Raw genomic sequence first — 19,821 nt, 5'->3', positions numbered from 1 at the left:
TTGACCCTTGTCCTCCCATTGTAGCAGTTGAGCATAGCGAAAATGAAAAGATGAATTTGAGTAAGCCAAAAGGTATTGTTCGATTAGTCAACTGTAGACCCAGTGAAATTCCGAACGTCACTTTTGGACGGGATAATTTTTCGCGACCTTTGTTTGGCTAAAGACTTTTGAAAATAGTTTGGGTTTGGGCCTTCAGTCCAAAAATAGCTTAAGGTTAGGGTCCATAATTTATTTTGGACACCCAACAGACGGGTATGCTAGTGAACCTAGCCCAATAAGTTAGTTGACCTTTGACCCGAACATCTTCCTTAGAATAAGGTTCTTGTAGCTCATAATAACGTCCTTGCATAATTTTGAAATATATTTGTGCGCGCGTTTACGATTTTCTTATTTTACCTTATTTCTTAACAATTGGCGGAATTTCTACTCGCTTTACCCGAAGCTTACTCATCAACCATCCCCACCGACTTTCAAAAGCACAATTCATTTACTCCTTATGTTTTTCAAACTTAAGCAAAATTCCGACAAAACTTACTTTGCCATTTTTCTATCTAAATACAAGTTTGGTGAGGCCCAATCCTTATTTGGTCTTGCCAACACTTTAATTTGAGTTTTCTTGTATTTACTTATTTTACTTTTATTTTTCCCATCATTTTGGTTTTTACAACCTATTATTTTTACCCCAAATTTATCTGATTAAATTCCTTCACTTTCCCCAAGCTGAGCCTTCTCCTTCACACGCAAAAACCCTGCCTTTCTTCTTTCCTTGTTCACGTCAAAATTGGGCAGAGAGAAAGGGAACCTCGTTCAGCTCTTCCCTTCCACGTTGCCATCATGCAAGGGGCAACTCTCCTAGTGAACCATCTCAGACCTTCAAAAGGGAGAACCCAGGCCAGAGATCTTCATTCACCCTCCTCTTCTCACCCTTCCTCTCGTTCCTGTGCATATCAGTGTGTTTGCGTGCCCCGAAACACCTAGTTAGAGACCTTCGATCAAGAAACTTTCTTCATCAAAGTTGTTCATCTCTGTCTCTTCTATCTAGCCTCCAAATTTTAACTCCATTTCAGTCGTTTTGAGACCTGTACACCCCTCGAAATGGGAGCTGTTCAGAAGCGAGCCTGTTCCGAATTTCTGCTTGAATTCCCTCTCTTGCTCTACCCGAATCCCCCACATCTTGCTTGAGACTGATACCAACAGTTGGTAAGATTCTTGAACCATAAAGTTTCCATTTCTTTCCTCAATTTTTAGGCTTAATAGGTTCAAAACAACTCTTCTACATATTAAGAAGTTTCTGTTTCACTCTGCGTGTTCGAGATTGAGTGAACTTCTTGGCCTGCAACTGGGCTCGATCTAATCAACTCCCTCAGTTCTCTTTCCTGTTGAAGCTCTCAAGAAAAACTCATCTTTTTGGTTAGTCTTTGGTGAGTATCATCCTTTCCTTAACACTCTTGTGTATTTTTGGTTGTTGTTACAAACTCTTGCAAATTACAACTTCTCACTATTGTTGTTGAAACCTTGATGCTTTAACTTAGAACCTTTCATTTTTTCTGATGTGTTGGATTTGTGCTAGACCATGGTTATCTTGAATATTAAAATCGTGCTTGATCCAAGAGTTTATTTGTTTTATGGTTGTCCAAACACCATGTCTTCAAAACATCATGTTATTGAGCTACAAGACCTCCTCTTTTTAGTATTAAAGGATGACTGAAAGTTTAAGTCTTTAGGAGCTTTAGATACTTTCTGTAGGTGTCTTAGAGTCTACTTAACCAGCCATTTTGGGTACCAAAAGAGCTTTGAACAAGATAACTACTTTATGCAGTTTTTAGTTTTCAGTACAATCTGACCCAGCTACATTCATTTTAAAACTGAAGCTAAATCGTTGAGAATTTGGGATCAGTTCCTTCTACAGAAATATACAAGACACAAAGACGAACATTCCAGAATTTGAATCACTCCAAAATAATTTTTCTAGAATTAGTTATGTAATTTTGAAATATGTGGACAGAAGCTGATATTTCTGGAAAGAATCTGCACATCGTTTTACTTTAGCTTTAAAACCTTTACTCTTCACATGGCTTCACTTAGAATTCTATAAACATTTCAATCTTACTGAGTTGGTTGTTAAACCATCTTCTTTCCAAAATTTTCCCTAGAATTTACCTCTAGTATTTTGAACACTTTTCCTTGACTCATGAAAGTTCCTGTTTAAACTCTGTTTCCAGCTTTTGACAACTTGTCTTTCAAAGGTGTTCTTGCCACTTTTTCCTGAAAACCAACTCTCCCTTATAACCCAAATGGTCTGGTTATTAGTTAGTAAATTAGGTTAAAGGAAAGGTTTTCTTCTAAGAGTATTGAGAGTGATTAGCTAGTCTTGTATATCGTTATTAATGTCGCTTATTGATCTAGGCTCGATATCGTGGTAGGATCATGTGAAGTTGGTGGTTGCTACAAGGTTGCATCGAGGCCAAGTACGGCAAGAGAAAGCCTGAGTTCCAGGTAGGGGATGCCTTTAACTCTATCTATGCTTTTCTTGCATATACTATGTTTTATATGAAGCCTCTTGCATAGTTTTGGAAATTATCTGTTATTTTTACAATTGAAATGGTTTGCGTGGTTGAATTGATGTGTTGGCAATTGATGGGGATGTAAGGAGAGGTTTGTTCCTCCTTGAGCTACCGGTGGTCGGCAGTGTGCACCATGCCCTTGTTATTGAATTATCCCCTTTGTCTCTAGCCTTGTGATAATTGACTTCCTGAAAGTGATTGGCTAGATGGACGGTTATGATGGAAGTTGTGGAAGAAGATCAATTGCCGTGGGATTGTAATTACGTGGTGACGATCACGTGGATCGCAAACCGGTTTTTATCTACTACTTTTATTCAAAACGATAACTCATGTTTTTAAACTTAGATATGGGGGCGGGCATGGGCAATGACTGGATGTAGGAGCCTAACCCCTACTTTAGTTTGTTTTGCAGGCTGTTGTTGTCGAAGCTTGGGTACGGAGGATAATCTTTGGAGGCCATAATTTGTTTTGTTTAAAGTTTGTTTTTATTTGGCTTGTTCGATCTTGTTAAATTTTTGTAACGTTATGTATGGTTGATGATGTGTGTGATTGCTTACCACCAAAGTGGAACCCTAAGGTTAGAACCTTCATTTGAGTTTAGGTCCTAGTGGGCTAGACCTAGAAGACTCACGTAAATTACCATTCAATGAACCTAATGCAAACTTGGGCTAAGAACTAAAAAATGATGTAGGTTCTAAAATTTAACACAACACCACCTTCCTTTCCTCTTCCTCGCCTAGTTCGTAATCTTGTGGTTACGAGCCAAGTCCACTATACAAGTCTAAGAATTTCGGGCTTATAGATTTCTTGTTTTCTAACCTAAAGGCCTTGTCTCTTTGAGGAATTCTAGGCCCAAAACACTTACTCCCTAAGTGTCGCGGGTGTAGAGTTCCTTGGGGAGGTGGCGCTGTGGTAATCCGGTCTCTGGGTCGCCAAATCAACGAAGAGCAGAAGGCAAGTGTGGGGGAGGCTTGAAGAAAAACCCCTAAAAAAAAAGGTTTAAAGGATAAAATACTCTCGATCACAAGAACATGAAGAAACAAATCCCAATTACTGGGTAGAAGAAAACTTTAGAGAAATTAAATCGAGAAAATTGAGAGCGACGAGAGAACAAAGGGACAAAGTCCAATATGGTTCTTTGGTCTGATACTAACTTGAGAATAAGAATGTGTTTGAGAGAATAATGAGATAGTTTTATTCTTCTCACAAGGAGGTATTTATACACCAAGGTTATATATACAGATAGGTAAATATTAACTACAATTAAAGTGGTAATTAAATTTCTAACAGAATACAATTAGAACATTCCTAATAGGACACTATTATTCACAATAGGATATATGTTGACTCATGCTAACATGTACTATTCTGATTTTTTTCAATGACAGTTTTACCTGTCAAATTTTTTTTTTTTATTGAGGGTCAATTACCGAAGTCTTAAAATCACCTCTAAATTTGGTTTCATCTCATCTTATTCCTCAATAAAAAAAAAATTATTGGTGTTAACCAACACAATCAAAATCATAGTCATTTTCTTCTTTCTGGGGGTCGCCGCCATGAAATTGAGCTGAAAGAAGCGCCACACAGACCTTTTCTTGGCGAAGCCACTCCCGGAGTCAACAACTCTAAGCAAGTGATTCAGTAGCAGCAGTCCCTCGGAACAACAGTAAATCATGCTCATTACCTATGCTTGGTATCTACCAGTAGTTTGAGTTATTGTATAGCATATTCCAATCAGGTATAGATACAAAGAGGATACTTCAAACCATGTAGGAAAGAGTGGAAGACCATGTGTATTGTATTATGCTCATTTGGCCGGATTTGGGGTCTCGACTGGTTTGAGTCCTCGTTGTCTTGTATTCTGCTCCTTTAGCGATGGTTATTCAACTTATTCTACTTGTTGTTTTGGTTTGGCTTTAGGTCAATCTTTGTGGTTGTTTCTGTCTTCGATTTGTGTTTGTTCCATCAACTTCGTTTGTTGGGTCTCAAATTCTGGTTTGTTATAAGAAAAACAAGGTTAAAAAGACAAACGAAATTGATCTAATTTTGGAATGTCAGTTAATGATATCCGTCTCATACTCGCACTTAAATAGTGTAAAGCAAACATCTTCTTAAAAAAAAAAAACCGTTTTTCTTTGCCAAAACGTTTCTAAAAGAACTCTCAACGACTCAAAATCGCACAGAGGAGCTTTTATCGAAAAGAACAGACCTTTCTTATCTGACGTTTGTCCTTTCAGTTCGTGTCGGCGATGCAACACTCTCACTCGGAAGAAGCAGACTCGTGCGTGGCCACTGAAAAATACGCGTGCTGGTCGATCCGAGACGCTCACTTTCTTAACACCATGACACATCCCTAGCATCGTAACTCTTGGTTTCGTCTCTTCTCCACCCACTTTTCATGGTTAGCTTCTTCTTCTTCTTCTTCTTTTGCATTGCTTGTTATATTCGCTTTTACCTTTCTAATGTACCGGGTTATTGTTGAAATCGATTGCGGATCGTTAAGCACAATGAGAGATATTTTGGATTTGTTTTCGATTGACCCTTTGTCTATTTGGATTTGAGAATGATGAGATTTGATTTGTGGGGATGTTCTGAAGGAGGTCAAATTGGTTTTCTTTTTGTTTCTCTGATCAATTTGATGTGCTAGTTTTGATGGGTATTTGTGGTTGTGTCCATAAAGATCAAGCAATCTTGATCAAATTAGAAGTTTTGTCTGTGATTTTTGTAGAGAATTTGATTTTAGTTGCAAATGAGGATTTTTAATTTGTAAGAAGTTATCTTTTTGGATGAGTCTCTTGAACTTGCCTGGTAGAAATTTTAATTCTAGTACTTCTGTTCTGGTTAGGTTAGCATTTCTTAAACTCTTAGTTGTTCCTCTCTTTGGCCAAGTTCTGATTTTGATCTATCCGCTTTGAATTGAGAACTTAAGCCCATAATTTAATGGCTTTAGATATGCTGATATGAGCAACAGAGGATGCTTTTGATTCGTGATACGAAGTTTCAGTTTTCTTCTTAATTGCCACCCTTAAATGCTTCTTTTCATTTATTCTCTTTCATTCTGCTTGAACTTTCCAAGTCGAAAAGTCTGTAGATTTTGATGACACTCTGGTTCTTGCAGAAACATAGAACCTCACCTGCAAGAGAAAGTAGTGCGAAAATGTTGGACAACAATATTGGCGGGTATGTTGGTATGGGGGAAGGATCCTCTCACAACTTACACAAGTACAATAAGGTTTCAATTGTACCTCTTGTATTCTTGATCTTCTATGAGGTCTCTGGGGGGCCATTTGGCGTCGAAGACAGTGTCCAGGCAGCCGGTCCCCTGTTAGCCCTTCTCGGTTTTCTGGTTTTTGCAATCATATGGAGTGTTCCGGAGGCCTTGATAACTGCAGAAATGGGCACTATGTTCCCTGAAAATGGGGGATATGTTGTTTGGGTTTCATCGGCTTTGGGTCCATTTTGGGGATTTCAGCAAGGTTGGGTGAAATGGCTTAGTGGGGTGATTGATAATGCTCTGTACCCTGTTCTATTTCTGGACTATCTGAAGTCAGCAATTCCAGCTTTAGAAAGTGGTTTGCCAAGGACAGTTGCAGTGTTGGCTTTGACTGCAATTCTCACTTATCTGAACTATAGGGGTTTAACCATAGTGGGCTGGGTAGCTATTTTACTAGGGGTGTTTTCACTTCTTCCTTTTATAGTCATGGGGCTGATAGCAATTCCCAAGATAGAGCCTTCGAGGTGGCTTATCGTAGATGTGGGCACTGTTAATTGGAGTTTGTACTTGAACACGCTTTTCTGGAATCTTAATTACTGGGATTCAATCAGTACTCTTTCAGGGGAAGTGGAAAACCCTAGTAAAACTCTTCCAAAAGCTCTGTTTTATGCTCTAATCATGGTTGTTCTCGGATACATTTTCCCTCTTCTGACTGGTACTGGAGCTATTCCAGTTGATCGTGAAGTGTGGTCCGATGGCTATTTTGCTGATATTGCTAAAATGCTGGGAGGCACATGGTTAAGAACCTGGGTTCTAGCGGCAGCTGCTTTGTCAAACATGGGTATGTTTGTGGCTGAAATGAGCAGCGATTCATTTCAACTTCTGGGTATGGCAGAAATCGGGATGCTTCCTGCATTCTTTGCCAAACGATCTCGTTATGGTACCCCACTTACGGGAATCTTGTTCTCTGCTTCCGGTGTAATTCTGCTCTCGTGGTTGAGTTTCCAAGAGATTGTAGCGGCAGAGAACTACTTGTACTGTTTTGGGATGATTATGGAATTCATAGCATTCGTGAAGTTAAGAATTCAGCACCCAAATCTACCACGGCCTTACAAGATACCTTTTGGGACTATTGGAGCTATTTTGATGTGTATTCCTCCCACAGTGTTGATTTTTGTAGTTATAGCTCTTGCTTCTCTCAAGATCATGGCTATAAGCGTTGCTGCTGTGATAGTCGGGTTTGTTTTGCAGCCTTGTGTTGAGTACATTAAAAAGAAGAGATGGTATGATTTCTCCAGGAATTCTGACCTTCCAGATTTCCAATATGCATCAGTGTAATGAACCATGGTCTCATTAAAGCTAGTTGTCAATCGGTGTTTAAATTGTTGGTTGTTTATGACTGTTAAAAGTTACTGGTTGTCTTCTGACTTCTGAGATTTCCTTTGCGATATGATTTATGAAATTGATATGGGTGAGAAAACCAATGAGCTATAAAATTGATGACCTTTGCCGTCACCACATGAACATCCCTTTCATTCTTTATGATAGGACATACGCCTTCTAGGATTTACCGTAGTCTATCCTTTGTTTTGTTTTGGACCTTTGGTTTGTCCAGTTCGTGCCTGTGCCTTTACCTGTACTCTATAGGGATACATCACGCACTACTTCCAAACAGAGCCAAAACCAAAACTGGGTTGTGCGTTGGATATTTGGTTTACATCCAAAATAAACCTAATGCTTATTTTCTTCATTATTAGCACTAGTTGGAATTGGTTTTGAAACAGAGTTCATCTTCAATTGCGCTTTTGTAGGAAGCACCTAAAGTTTACCTACTTTAGGTCATGCTGACACAGGGCATAGGACACTTTTAACTACTTGCCAAACACAGAAGAAGTGTTTTGGATTGAAAAACTCAAAACCGGTTTTACAATTTCAAAATTAATGCCAACAAGTCCAGTATATAGAGGGAGTGGTTTCTGAACTATACATTCACACTTGCATTTCACGTGTAACTACTTAAAAGTGGAGTGTAATAAGTCTTAAAATTTGTCGAAAACTGGAGTGTGAGAACCAATCCCATTATTAATACAAATACCTAATTGCTTAATCATGCCTCTTTAAGACTGTGGGGCACTCATAATGAGGATTTAGAATGGAAAGCAGATGATGGTGAGTTGTCCTTTTCACCATCTTCTTTCATCCAACCATCTCATACAATTAGGTACAACACTCACTCTTAGTACTTTTAACATCTTTTCAATACTGATTGCAACTTAGAATTTCAGTCCTTTTTTTTCCAATAACATGCCAACACCGTGAAGCAACTATGATCAGCCATATGAATCTGTTTGGAGGGGTCTATGATTCTTACTCCACCATAGCAGATTCTGTGTTACATGTGCAGCTACTTCAGTCTGTTCTTCCATGCCTGCCAAACTGTCCCCAGAGAGTGGAGCCCTTGCTTAAAATGCCGAGACCGATGGGTTGGTGGAAGCACATGGATGCTAAACCTGATTCAAATTTATGAGGATTGTTGTCCTGTTGCTAACTACAAACTGTTCAATCCGTCCGTCCCTCCAAAAAAATAAAATCCACGTGCCATTCACAGATATGAGCAGCGAGAACGAAGAAGCTCTCTATTTGGCTCGCTCAACCTTTCTTACCAGCTATTGGCTTTTAATTAAAACTATAAAGGTCTCTGTTATCCAACGGAAATTACAACACTTTCTTGTATATATAACACCGCTGTCTTTTTGGCCTTTGTACTGAAGCCTCTAGATCCCAACAAGTAAAACAGAGGCTAAACAGTAATAGCAAAATGTTCTTCTTTGAGCGGCTAGGGAAACTTTGATAAACAAAGGAGGATGAGGTTCATAGACTAGAGGAGAGTTGAAGGTTAGGAAGAGAAACAAGAGGGGAAGAGAGAAAATGGGTGCGCAAAGTAACACTACTCCGAAAGCTTCACCTAGAGTTTCGACGAGGAAAAGATCAACAACCCTTCAACACCTCTTTGATCTTGATTCCAATGGCAACAAGATTGCCAACAGCAATGTTGGGAGCTCATCATCATCTTCATCATCTTCTTTCAACTCAGAGCACGAAGAAGCTCTTTCTGCAGTGTCATACTGCACTTTCGTTTTCGCCTTCACTGAAAATGAATGTCCTACACAACAGGAACTCAAGAGGCAAAAACTCTTGCAGCTCCTTTCCTTTGTGAAGACCAATAAAAATTCAATTCCTGTGCAAGTTCTGTCGTCTCTCATTTCCATGATATCAGCCAACTTGTTCAGGTCTCTCCCTCCTCCTTCCAATCCCTCCATCACTGCAGACTTTCCGGATGATGAAGACACCATGTCAGCTTATTCTCCGGTATGGTCACATCTTCAGTTGGTTTATGACATCCTCATACGACTAGTGATCAACAACGACCCCAAGGTACTTCGTCAGTACATTGATAACAAATTTGTTATCAATCTCCTTGCTCTCTTCCAATCCGAAGACCCTAGGGAACGCGACAGTTTGAAGAATGTCTACCACCGGATATATTCCAGATTCACATTCTATCGCGCCTTCATGAGGAAATCCATGAATGATGTGTTCTTGCACTATGTGTTTGAGTCAGAGAGGCATTGTGGGATTAGAGAGTTGCTGGAGATATGGGGAAGCATCATTAATGGCTTCACCATGCCGCTTAAGGAAGAGCACAAGCTATTCTTGATGAGGGTACTTGTTCCTTTTCACAAGACAAAAGGAATGCAGGCTTATCATAGGCAATTGGCTTATTGTGTGTCTCAGTTTGTTCAGAAGGAGCCGGTGCTCGGTGGGGTTGTTGTTAGAGGGATTCTGAAGTATTGGCCCGTGACTAATTGCCAGAAGGAGGTTTTGCTGATTGGGGAGCTTGAGGAACTCGTCGAGAATATTGATCCTGATCAGTATAGGAAGCTAGCTGTGCCTTTATGTAATCAGATTACAAGATGCTTGAACAGTTGGAACTCACAGGTACACACACTTCCTTTATACTTATTATCATTGTAAATCAAACAGCACTAGTACGCTTTAGTTTTCATTGTCATTGTTATCGGTATTGATGTAATTTTAGGTAGCGGAGCGAGCCCTTTATGTTTGGAACAATGAGCATTTTGTGAAGATGATATCAGTGGCAGTGGAGGAAGTGTTTCCAGTAGTAGTTGAAGGCATGGAGAAGAACTTGAAGTGGCATTGGAGCAAAAGCGTGCGACAATTGACAGAAAACGTGAAAGTGATGCTCGAAGAAATGGACCCCATTTTGTACTCGAAATGCCTCCAGGAAATCGAGCTCAGAGGATCCAAGGCTCACCAAGCTGAGATCAACAGGAAGAAGAATTGGGACAGAATAGAAATGGCAGCAGCTCAGCACCAGTATTTCCAACCACCACATTTCATATGTGTCTAATTATCACTAAAACAAACGTCAATGTACACCAGTCTGTGCTGGCATTTGGTTTTGGTTTCATAGTCCATTATAGAATAGAAGGTATAATTATTCTTCCTAGTTAATTATAAGCTTAGGGAATTTGGAACATATACAACTCTTCTCAATATGAAACCCACTGAGCATAAAATGCGAGCAAGACCAGATATAGACCTATTTTAATAGAGTTATTTACCAAGAGTGCTATTTCTTATTACGTAGTCCAATACATAAGTTTATGTAACGTTTTTTTTTTTTTTTGTTACATTAAAGGGAGTCGAACTCTTGATCTAACATAATTCTAACTCAATTTCTTACTCAAATGACTAGCTTGATATGTAATGTTACCAAAATATTAAACAAAGTTTAAGATTTATGATCATTTAGGGATAACGAGTATAATTGTATAAATTTCTCATCTCTCAGCTAAATATATGTAACATTCACCTATATGATTTCAATATAGAGGTACCACTGCACTTGACACTTCAAGTGATTTGAATAAGATACAGAAGAAAGTAATGACAAAAGATGGGTCCGATTCTAGTTATTATATACATAACTACATACAGCACCAAAACTAGTAATGGTTATTAACTAGTCATTATATGAAGTACTACAAGACGAAGTAAGGATTACAAGGCAGTTATGACTTATGACAGGGCAGGCCGCCGGCGACTTAAAGAAAAACAGAAGTTCAAATTCAGAAAGTCCCAAGATTGTCATTAAGTGTTATTAACAAGAAGTTTTTATTTCTTCAAAACTCAAATAGTTCTTTTTTTTTGCAAGTAAATGTTATTGTCCTAAAACGTTGGCACTAAACCTTTACTGCATGCTTATACGGATCTTTCAAAATTTTCACGTAAGGTTTTCCTAGTATGATTCATGAATGATGTAAATATGATTCATATATATTAAAGTCTCAATGTTACTGCATTGCATGATGCATGACGATTCCAAGCTTATTAATTGGATGAGTTGTGGAAACCATGAATATTTTTGGCAGTTCGAAACGTCTTAAATGTTACTGGGTTTTGAGAATTTATCTTTAAATCACGTGTTTCGTAAGGTGAATTTGAATTTTACTGATGATACACTAACCATTCTCAATTATAGTTTGAGAGATGATCAAACATGGTAGAATAGTCTTTAGTGTGCTTTCAGTTCTTAATTTCTATCACTTGAGCAGTTTAGCTTAAGATATCAAAAGTCGAATGAACTTTCAGTTGTAATTTAATAAACATCTACTTTTTTTTTTTTTTCAGTATAAACTTTTACTTTTTCAGTATATGTTTTTAGTTTTTTCAACATGTATAATACTGCGGAAAACGCAGCGTTTTGATAGAGACCCGCCAGGCAAACGGTGTTAAGTCGGTGGCTTCATCCCTCGAAGGCTCAAACCCCGAGCCAAACTGAGCTCGCGCTATCCAGAGGGACCAAGTGAGCTGGTAAGCCCCACTTTCTCTTCTCTCTCTCTCTCTTCAAAACCACGTCTTGCGGGCAATTATTGTACGTGGTTCTTGAATTAATTGTAATGTTTATGAATCCCTACAAGTTTTAGAGTGAAAATTTTTCAATTTTGATTCTAGGGTGACAGAAAATTTTGATCTTTCATCCGCCAAAACACAATTGCTTCCTGGGTTTTACATTCTAGGGTTAAGCTTGGCTAAGAACTTTTGGCTTTTATGGGGTAAAGAACTGAAATTTAGTTGACCAGACCCAATTGAATTTTTTGGATTGAGTTTTTCGGATGAATAGTTAGCAACTCTAAAATTGTTGCTACCAGTTTTGCTCTGTTTCTTTCAGTGAGTTCCCAAGTCAGTAGCTTTCTTTACTCACTCAATGTGTGTTGGAGTGTGTGTGTGTGTGTGTGTGTGTGTGTGTATAATTTCAGTGTGTTTATCTCATACTGTTTTGCACAATTTTGACCTAGGATGGCGGCTGTTTCGCAGTCCGTGGCAACCTGTTCAGGTATCCCACGACTCTCTTTTTCATTCTCTTGGATATTACTTGCATCAAAGTTTTTCCATGTTGTGATGGTCTTTTGATTTTCTTCTTCTCCATTTACAGGTTTGATTAATCATCCAGGGCAAGCTAAACTACCATTTGGACATAACGGGACCAAGATCACTAATCACAATGCCGTTTCTGTAACATGTAGAAGGGTAATTGTCTCTTCCTTTTGGAGTTTGAAGGTTTGTACCATTTGTCTTGCAAATGCGTGCCTATTCATGAGGCTTGTTACTGCAGACTCGTAGGGCAGGGATTAGATGTTTTGGCTGTACGTCGGGTTGGCACCACATATGCTGCGTCTGTGGGAAAGGATTATCATCAATTGAGTGTTGATGATGGAGTACCTCAGGAGCCCTTCCTTCTAAGTCTTTTCAAAGAAACAGTGTGGTAATTCTCAATTCCTAGAAGTAATAGGCCTTTCACAAATTGACACCCCAGTCGTTGGACTGGCATGAGAACAACAGCTCAATATATCATACAAAAGTTGTCATTGGGTAGCTAATTGGTGTGCTTCTACTTTTTCTAGGTCTTTCAGATCATTATTCATTTTTCTGCTTGAGCAGCCGAGTCAGCTGAAGTACATTGAATGGCCAGGTTTCCGTAGCACGGTATGTTTAAAGACTCGCAAAATTCAGTTGTGAATATGAAAATTTTTAGTCAACCTGTGGATACTTATTTAGCAGCATTTGATTCAGTCAGGAGTAACAATTTGACATGGTCAAAATCTGAGGTTCCTTGATTGACAGCTGAAGACTGCGACTCTCACTCTTGTTCTTGTGGCGTTGCTCATTGTTGCACTTTCATCAACTGACTCTGCCCTCAGCTATTTGTTGGCTTTGATTATCAGGAGAAAACATAATCAAATATTAATACGAGAAGTGTGAGCAAGATCATCTGTCGGAGATGTAACTTTTTCATGCCTTTGTTAGTTATGTGCAACATTAAAAATATCTGCCCCCTTTGAAGTGTTAGTTATCTGTTATTTAAACAACAGGCTAGTCAAATGATGTAGAGTACCTTTTTCGTATATTCTGCACCATATAAAATTTGTTCTTGGTTCTTTGACTTCTTTCTGAATCTGTTTAGATGAGGAAGTAGAGGCGGGATCTGGGTTCAAGGTGAGATTTACCTTCCCATCTGCTAGAGTGCTTCATCTGGAAACTGAAGATAGGATTTGGCAATTTCTTGTGGGATTTGAAAATGGAATCTGAGATATTATTTTTAACTTCCATCTAGACAGGTGTTATTTGAACATTCCATTTGATTGGTATCTAGTCCAACCTTAGACTAGGGTCTTTTTTTACTCAGCCCCAGTAGAGAAGATAAAGGTTGATGGAGCCTGGGATGCCTCCACTCTTAAAGCAGGTGTTGCGGTAATCATAAGGAAATACCATGGTTCACTTCTGCTACGTTGCAGACTTGCAGTATCTATTGCTGCTATGGTTGTCCAGTTGGATATGAAGGTGCAGCAGTAGTACAGAACCTTTCAGAAGCATCAAAACTCAAGCTCATGCACATTCATGCGGAAAGTGACAGTTCTGAATATGGGGATTGAAAGGGGAAGCTTACCGTGCAGCAGCATTGGCCAGACTAGCCAAGGAGAGGTTGTGCACTGTCTATTGGACCAATGGTCTTCCAACTTCCTTACAGTTAGTCACTTTGTTGATTCTCTCGGGCTCCCCTCAAAATTGTTTGCCTGCTTTCTTGTGTCATGGTCTTGCATTTTAAGCCAGTTGACATTGTTGTATAATTTGTAGTTGTCGTTTTCTTCTTTTTTTTCCCGGATGTTTCCTGGTTACAACGGGCCCGAGACATCAGTCAAGGACTTGAGACCAAAGTTGGGACTGTAGAGATTAATGTCATTTTCCTGGATGTTTCATTTGATAAATTTATGGCTGCAAAGAAAATGATGAAACTGAAAAACAGCGAGGAGAACAAAGAAAACACACCACAATTGTTTTCAAGGTTCAGCGAATTTTGCATTCATCCTCATGGGTAGGGCTGGGCACGGGCCGGTTACTGATTGATACCGAGCCCGGTATCGAAAATATTATTCGGGACAGGATGGGACTACGTTTTTTCAAAGTTGGTACCGAAGGTACCGAAACCGATCGGGATTGGGTCGGGCCCGGGCCCAATTCGGGATACCCGATTCCTTTTCATTTTTTTTCCCCACACTTGAGTACTTTAACAGCTATCCAAAATTTCCAGATTTCAATCATTCTAGGATGCAGCTGTCCTCTTAGCACTGCAACTTATAAGTCTACACAATCAATTTTGCCTTAAACCAAATCGAACAATGTAAAATACTAAAATGAATTGAAGACTTCTTGAAAAGAAGAAATGAACTAGTGAAGATGGAAATGCAAAACTGCAGATTGCAGATTATGAATTCAAATTGCAGTAATGCAGATTATGACAGGAAACAAGTGCAGTAATGCAAATTGTAGATTACAGATTATTACAGATTGCAGATTGCAGTAATGGCAGTAATGCAGTAATGCAAATTGCAGATTATGAGTTTATGACAGGAAACAAATGCAATGTGCATTGTGCAACACAGCAAATAGCCAATTCAATAGACCAACATTCCAATAATAAGTTCAATAAATGAATAAACACATAAACCAATTCATGAATTCAACAATAAGTTAAGTAGGTCTTAAACAAGAAATTTAAAGTCTGAAATAAGAAATTTAAAGTCCACAAACCATTACATGATAAAAACTAGTTAACTACAAGTCTTGAAGTATTAAACACATTTGAAACCGTAGGAGCTTGCTGGCTTGAAGTTGCTGGAGGAAGAGCTTCAATTTGAAGAGGAGCAGAAGGTGAAGTTGCGGTTCAAGAGTCTTCAAGCCCCGAAGCGATTGGATGAGGCCGAGCAACTTCCTTCTTCGCTCTAGCCATTGAACGATTTGAATCAAATAACTGACCTGGAGAGAAATTGGAAAGAAATTGGGGATCGGGGATTTAGATAAAGAACAGAAGAAGAACTGGAGAGTGGAGAGTGGAGAGTAGAGAAGAGAGTCAGTGAATTGGGGATCGATCGATGTCTTCGTTTAGCGGCTTAGGGCCTTAGGCCGTTTAGGTCAAAATGTTTTGATTAGGTGTGGTCATTCCTCTGTGTTCCCACATATTTGACTAAACTACCCAAACAAAACCAACCAAGTAATATAAAAAATTAAAGATTTAATTTAATTAATTTAAACGGGACGGGACGGGATCAATCGGTTTCGACTAGGATAGTACCAAATAGTAAATTTCAGATTTTGGTCCCGGCCAGTACCGGCGGATTTTGGGACGGTTTCGGAACGGTACTGGGACTTCGGTTTTGGATGCTCAGCCCTACTCATGGGATTCCTCTTGAGAGAACTGTACAATAACTTTTTGAATTCCCTTGCAAGCTAATTCTCCAAACCCTTATGTCTATATCAACCTTTGGATGTCTGCCTTTTGTAACACTAACTTTACCCTTCTATATTTCCTTCTAGATATTAAGGGATGAATCAATTATATTAATTAATTAAATTACGTGACAAAAAACAAAGATTAGCTATTAATTATGTATTAATTTAAGAGATATGTCTACAAATTCTTTGACAAATATTTTTCTTCATTTAATTAAATTCTTTCCTATAATTTTTCTTTCCAAATAGCATCAATATAGTCAAGAAATAAGCATTTGTTGTAAATATTATATATATGTGCCTGTCCACTGTAAATACTCATTAGTTATGTCTTTATCATGTAAACACTACTCCTATATAAAGGGGTCTAATGAGAATGAAACACACTTCTACCTCCTCCATATTCTGTTTCTCTCTTTTATCTCTCTCTTATTCTCTAGTTTATAACACATTATCAGCATGCATTTGCTCTTTTTTTTTTCTTCTTCTTCTTTGAAGTCCATGATGATCCGCAAGCCTTCAGGTATGAGTTTTTTCTTTTTCTCCTAGATGCACATCAATTTTTTTTTATGCGATCATACAATTTTCATATATTTGTATGTATCTATAATGTAATTGTTGAATTTTATGTTTCATATACGACATTGAGAACTACATGTTCCAATAGTCAAGGTTCGAGTCTGTTGATCGAGTAGTCTTAGAACCTATGGTTCTACAGACATCAAACAAAAGTTTTTCTTGTGTTTTCCCTATCGGATCCATTGTTCATGTTTATGAACACTTCGAAACCTTTGTTTCGTATATGATTTTTCTATCATTTTTCATAGAACATACTGTTCTAATACTTATGGATCCGGATCCGGATCCTGATATATCTCATCTTTTCTCTTTGTAGAAAGATGACGCATCTAATAAAATTGGACTTTGATCTTCTTGAAATTTCTGGCAACTATTTGAGCTGTATTATTGATGCCGAAATTCACCTTATGGCTAACAACCTTTGAGATGCCATCAAAATTGACAATAAGTCATCTATGCAATATCAGGCCAAGGTTTTGATTTTCTTGCATCATCATCTAGCCAATAACTCAAAATATGAGTACCTTACAGTGAAAAACCCACTTGAGCTTTGGCAAGCATTGACTGATCGATTTGCTCACCAGAAAACCGTTGTGCTACCTAGAGCACGATATGAATGGACGCATTTGCACCTTCAGAACTTCAACTATGTCACTGATTTTTAAATTCTGCTATGCATCAGATTACCTCCCAACTAAAATTATGTGGAGAATCTGTCAGTGAAGATAACAAGCTCAACGTCTCTGATTTTTTTGTGGACAATGGAAAACATGTTGATGACATGATTAGTGGCAGTGTTCTTGACACCGGTTAATTTTAAGCCTATGTCTAGGCATTTTTTTGTCTTTATTTATTTTATTTAGTCATTTTAAGCCTATATTTTGGCACCGGTTAAAACTAATTACGTTTGTTTATCTTTATTTGTTTAATCACATTTATTATGTTTAAATTACCTTTATTACAATTCTTACATAATTGAATTTTTATGTTTATTTGTTTAATCACATTTATTACGTTTAAATTACCTTTATTACAATTCTTACATAATTGAATTTGTCATGATTATTTCTTGCAAGAGTTACAATTATCATGATAATGTTTCCACGACCTAGTGGCGCTCTGCTAGGGATTACTCGACGGCTTCCAACCTTCGACAAACTTTCAAATTTTCCAAACCTTGATGGCCATCGTCATCACTAGTCTTGTGGCTAATTGTGTCGTCCTGCTTGCTGTGTTTGGTTTGGGTTATGGAGAGCCGCCTTGGTCTGGGGCTTTTCTTTCCTCCTCTATTGTCGATTTAGTCTCGGCGTTTTGACTGGGGGAGAGTGATAAGAGCATTTTAATGCGATGTTTTAATAGTTATTTCCTCATATTTTACTTAGTTATTTCCTTAAATAAATAAATTTTAATTTAGTTTTTATTTTCTAGGTACATTGGAATAAATGACAAGGAAATGAGCTGAAATGAAGAAATGGAGTTTTCCTGGTCCAACTAGGAATCCCAGTCAACGCAGGAATCCTGATGAGGCTAGGAAACCTGAAGGCACTAGGAGACATCATGGCTTGAAGATGACGTGGGAGATATTATGGGAGATTAAATCTGATTTTTGCATGGGAAATGATGGAGATAATGTGAAAATCAAGGAGATTACTTTGAGAAAATCTTGGGAGAGTTTCATGGGATTGTGCAACAAGAAAAGGCTCATAACAAGTCCAGATTCGTTCCTTAATTCCCTCAAGATATGTTGGCTGAAATTAGAGAATAAAATATGCATTTTGTCATCAAAATCAAGAGAAAATCAAGGGGAGGATGTTAAGGATAAAGCCATGGAGAGATTTAAGGGAGAAAAGGTCCAAAATGCATCCAGATACATTGTCTAGGTTCATGCCTAGATATTTGGCCGAAAATTGTGAATAAAATCATATTAAATAATGGGAAAATCAGCAACAAAATATTAGGGATTGATTTTGGAGATTTTTGATTGGTTGGATAACACAACAGAGCTGACGTGGCGCTACGTGATTGGTCGAAGCTGTGTGGTGCAACCAGAATATTCTTTGGAAATTAAATTCATGAAGCCTTGCCTTCCCCTATATATAGCCTCCTCTCTAGACACACAAGAGACACCATCACCACACCACAACACCACCACAACACCACACCACACCATCACCACACCACAACACCTCTCTCCCTTAGAAAATAAACATTAGAAAAATTTTCTCCATTCTCTAGTCTTCAGAAGCTCTGCGTCTCAACCAAGGAGGAGGAGAAGTCATGTAATACATCAAGATCCTATCCACCATCCACCCTTGTGTCGTCCCTAGAAGATTGCTTGCTTTTAAGGATCTTTGAGTTCTTCGTCTCAAGGCTAGTCATCCATCTTTCACGGTGTATTTCATACTTTCTTTTGTTTTCATTTGTTTGATTCGTAGAGTTATGAATTCTAGTTAACATGAATTTAAGGGCAAAGTTTAAAGCCCATTTAGATGTTTTGAAATAAAGTTGTGATTTCTTTATGTTGATTAATTTATATGTTGCTTATGTGAGATTGCTTGATTGATTTTGGATTACAGAAAACTTTTATATGTATGTGTTCTTTGGTGGCCAACTTAGAATATATGCATGTAATTGGAGCTAATTTAAGTAGTAAAGGCTTTGGACAAAAGTCGAAATCAATTAAGGAGGATTGCAAATAGGTGAACTTATTCATAACTAGGTTGTGCACTTTGGTTGACATCCTTTCTCTATGCTTTATGCGTTGAATGTGTTCTTGATTAGCTAGCTTTCTAGACTATGATTGCATGTTCAATAGGATTGATTTAGGTGCTTTCACTTAGATTAATTATTGAAGGATATTAAAATATGAGAAATCGTTTGCTTTCTAACGTTTCACATGGTCAACTTGTTTCTCATGACATAGAAAATCAACTATAGGAATTGTAATTGGATTTCATTCATATGATTGTGGTTTTGATCTTTGTTCCTTGCGTTCCACCCTTGTATATATGTTTTTACATTTTCTTTATTTTATTTATTTTAATTATTAATTTTATATTCCTTAGACCCCCTTATTTGTGTTTACTTGTATATATTTCTTTCTTTGTTTTATTTTTGTAAATAATACTTCTTATTTTATTAATTATTTACTTGTTTTTACAATTACAAGTATACCCTCAATCCCCGGTTAGAACGATCCCTACTTATTCTATACTAACAACTACATTTTGCAGGGTTAAATTATGCGCTTACTTTTAGCGTATCAGAGAGTGATATGGTGGACGGCTTGTTTTTCGGACTCTCCGAAGAGCGTCTGCTATGGCTAGATTCGACCTTGGGACGTAGCTCAATGGAGGATCCAACTCGGAATTGGCTAGTTGGGGATTTGCTGGAAGACTTCGTTGGCTTTCAAAGGGGGTCGATCAAGGACGGCGGAGGTCTGGGGTTAACTCTGCTGCAATCTGATTGGGTCGATTATGGGGTTGTGACTGGGTGTGGAGATCTGACCCGGTTTGCTTCTGTTGGCGACTGGGACAGCGTCTCAAGGGGACACCATGGTGTAGGCTTCTTGGCGTCGGTGCAAGCGTTCGG

General features: G+C 38.2%; 3 protein-coding genes and 1 long non-coding RNA gene across 5 annotated transcripts; all 4 read left to right on the top strand.

Annotated features, from left to right (window-relative positions):
- The first annotated feature begins 747 nt into the window (after window positions 1–747).
- LOC112174759 lies at window positions 748–3,099 on the top strand. Of its 2 annotated transcripts, XR_002926164.2 has the most exons (3): window positions 748–1,200; window positions 1,315–1,421; window positions 2,407–3,099. It is a non-coding gene; the product is annotated as an uncharacterized LOC112174759 (long non-coding RNA). The 2 variants fall into 2 exon arrangements; XR_005802299.1 differs by having other exon boundaries at window positions 748–1,421.
- Window positions 3,100–4,669: 1,570 nt separating this feature from the next.
- Window positions 4,670–7,241, top strand: LOC112172150 (probable polyamine transporter At1g31830). Its single transcript, XM_024309366.2, has 2 exons — window positions 4,670–4,965; window positions 5,683–7,241. Exons 1-2 carry the CDS (start codon window positions 4,963–4,965, stop codon window positions 7,114–7,116), a joined length of 1,437 nt encoding a protein of 478 aa, XP_024165134.1. The 5' UTR covers window positions 4,670–4,962; the 3' UTR covers window positions 7,117–7,241.
- An 854-nt stretch (window positions 7,242–8,095) lies between these two features.
- On the top strand, window positions 8,096–10,267 carry LOC112172151 (serine/threonine protein phosphatase 2A 57 kDa regulatory subunit B' beta isoform). The gene is made up of 2 exons (XM_024309367.2): window positions 8,096–9,777; window positions 9,878–10,267. The coding sequence occupies exons 1-2, from the start codon at window positions 8,707–8,709 to the stop codon at window positions 10,208–10,210; spliced, it is 1,404 nt and encodes a 467-aa protein (XP_024165135.1). The 5' UTR covers window positions 8,096–8,706; the 3' UTR covers window positions 10,211–10,267.
- A 1,895-nt stretch (window positions 10,268–12,162) lies between these two features.
- Window positions 12,163–14,113, top strand: LOC112171361. Its single transcript, XM_024308558.2, has 5 exons — window positions 12,163–12,199; window positions 12,299–12,317; window positions 12,479–12,628; window positions 12,768–12,849; window positions 12,988–14,113. The coding sequence occupies exons 1-5, from the start codon at window positions 12,163–12,165 to the stop codon at window positions 13,123–13,125; spliced, it is 426 nt and encodes a 141-aa protein (XP_024164326.2). The 3' UTR covers window positions 13,126–14,113.
- Window positions 14,114–19,821: the final 5,708 nt, after the last annotated feature.

The sequence above is a fragment of the Rosa chinensis genome, chromosome 6 (assembly GCF_002994745.2).
Source record: "Rosa chinensis cultivar Old Blush chromosome 6, RchiOBHm-V2, whole genome shotgun sequence".
Classification (NCBI taxonomy): Eukaryota; Viridiplantae; Streptophyta; class Magnoliopsida; order Rosales; family Rosaceae; genus Rosa; species Rosa chinensis.
The sequence above is the reverse complement of the archived record's forward strand: the minus strand, read 5'-3'. Positions and strand labels throughout refer to the sequence as shown.

Coding starts and splice junctions, on each gene's coding strand:
- LOC112172151 (XM_024309367.2), top strand. CDS start 8,707: ATGGGTGCGCAAAGTAACACTACTCCGAAAGCTTCACCTAGAGTTTCG. Junction 9,778..9,877: donor TGAACAGTTGGAACTCACAG/GTACACACACTT, acceptor ATGTAATTTTAG/GTAGCGGAGCGAGCCCTTTA.
- LOC112171361 (XM_024308558.2), top strand. CDS start 12,163: ATGGCGGCTGTTTCGCAGTCCGTGGCAACCTGTTCAG. Junction 12,629..12,767: donor CTTTTCAAAGAAACAGTGTG/GTAATTCTCAAT, acceptor TACTTTTTCTAG/GTCTTTCAGATCATTATTCA. Junction 12,850..12,987: donor GGCCAGGTTTCCGTAGCACG/GTATGTTTAAAG, acceptor CTTGATTGACAG/CTGAAGACTGCGACTCTCAC.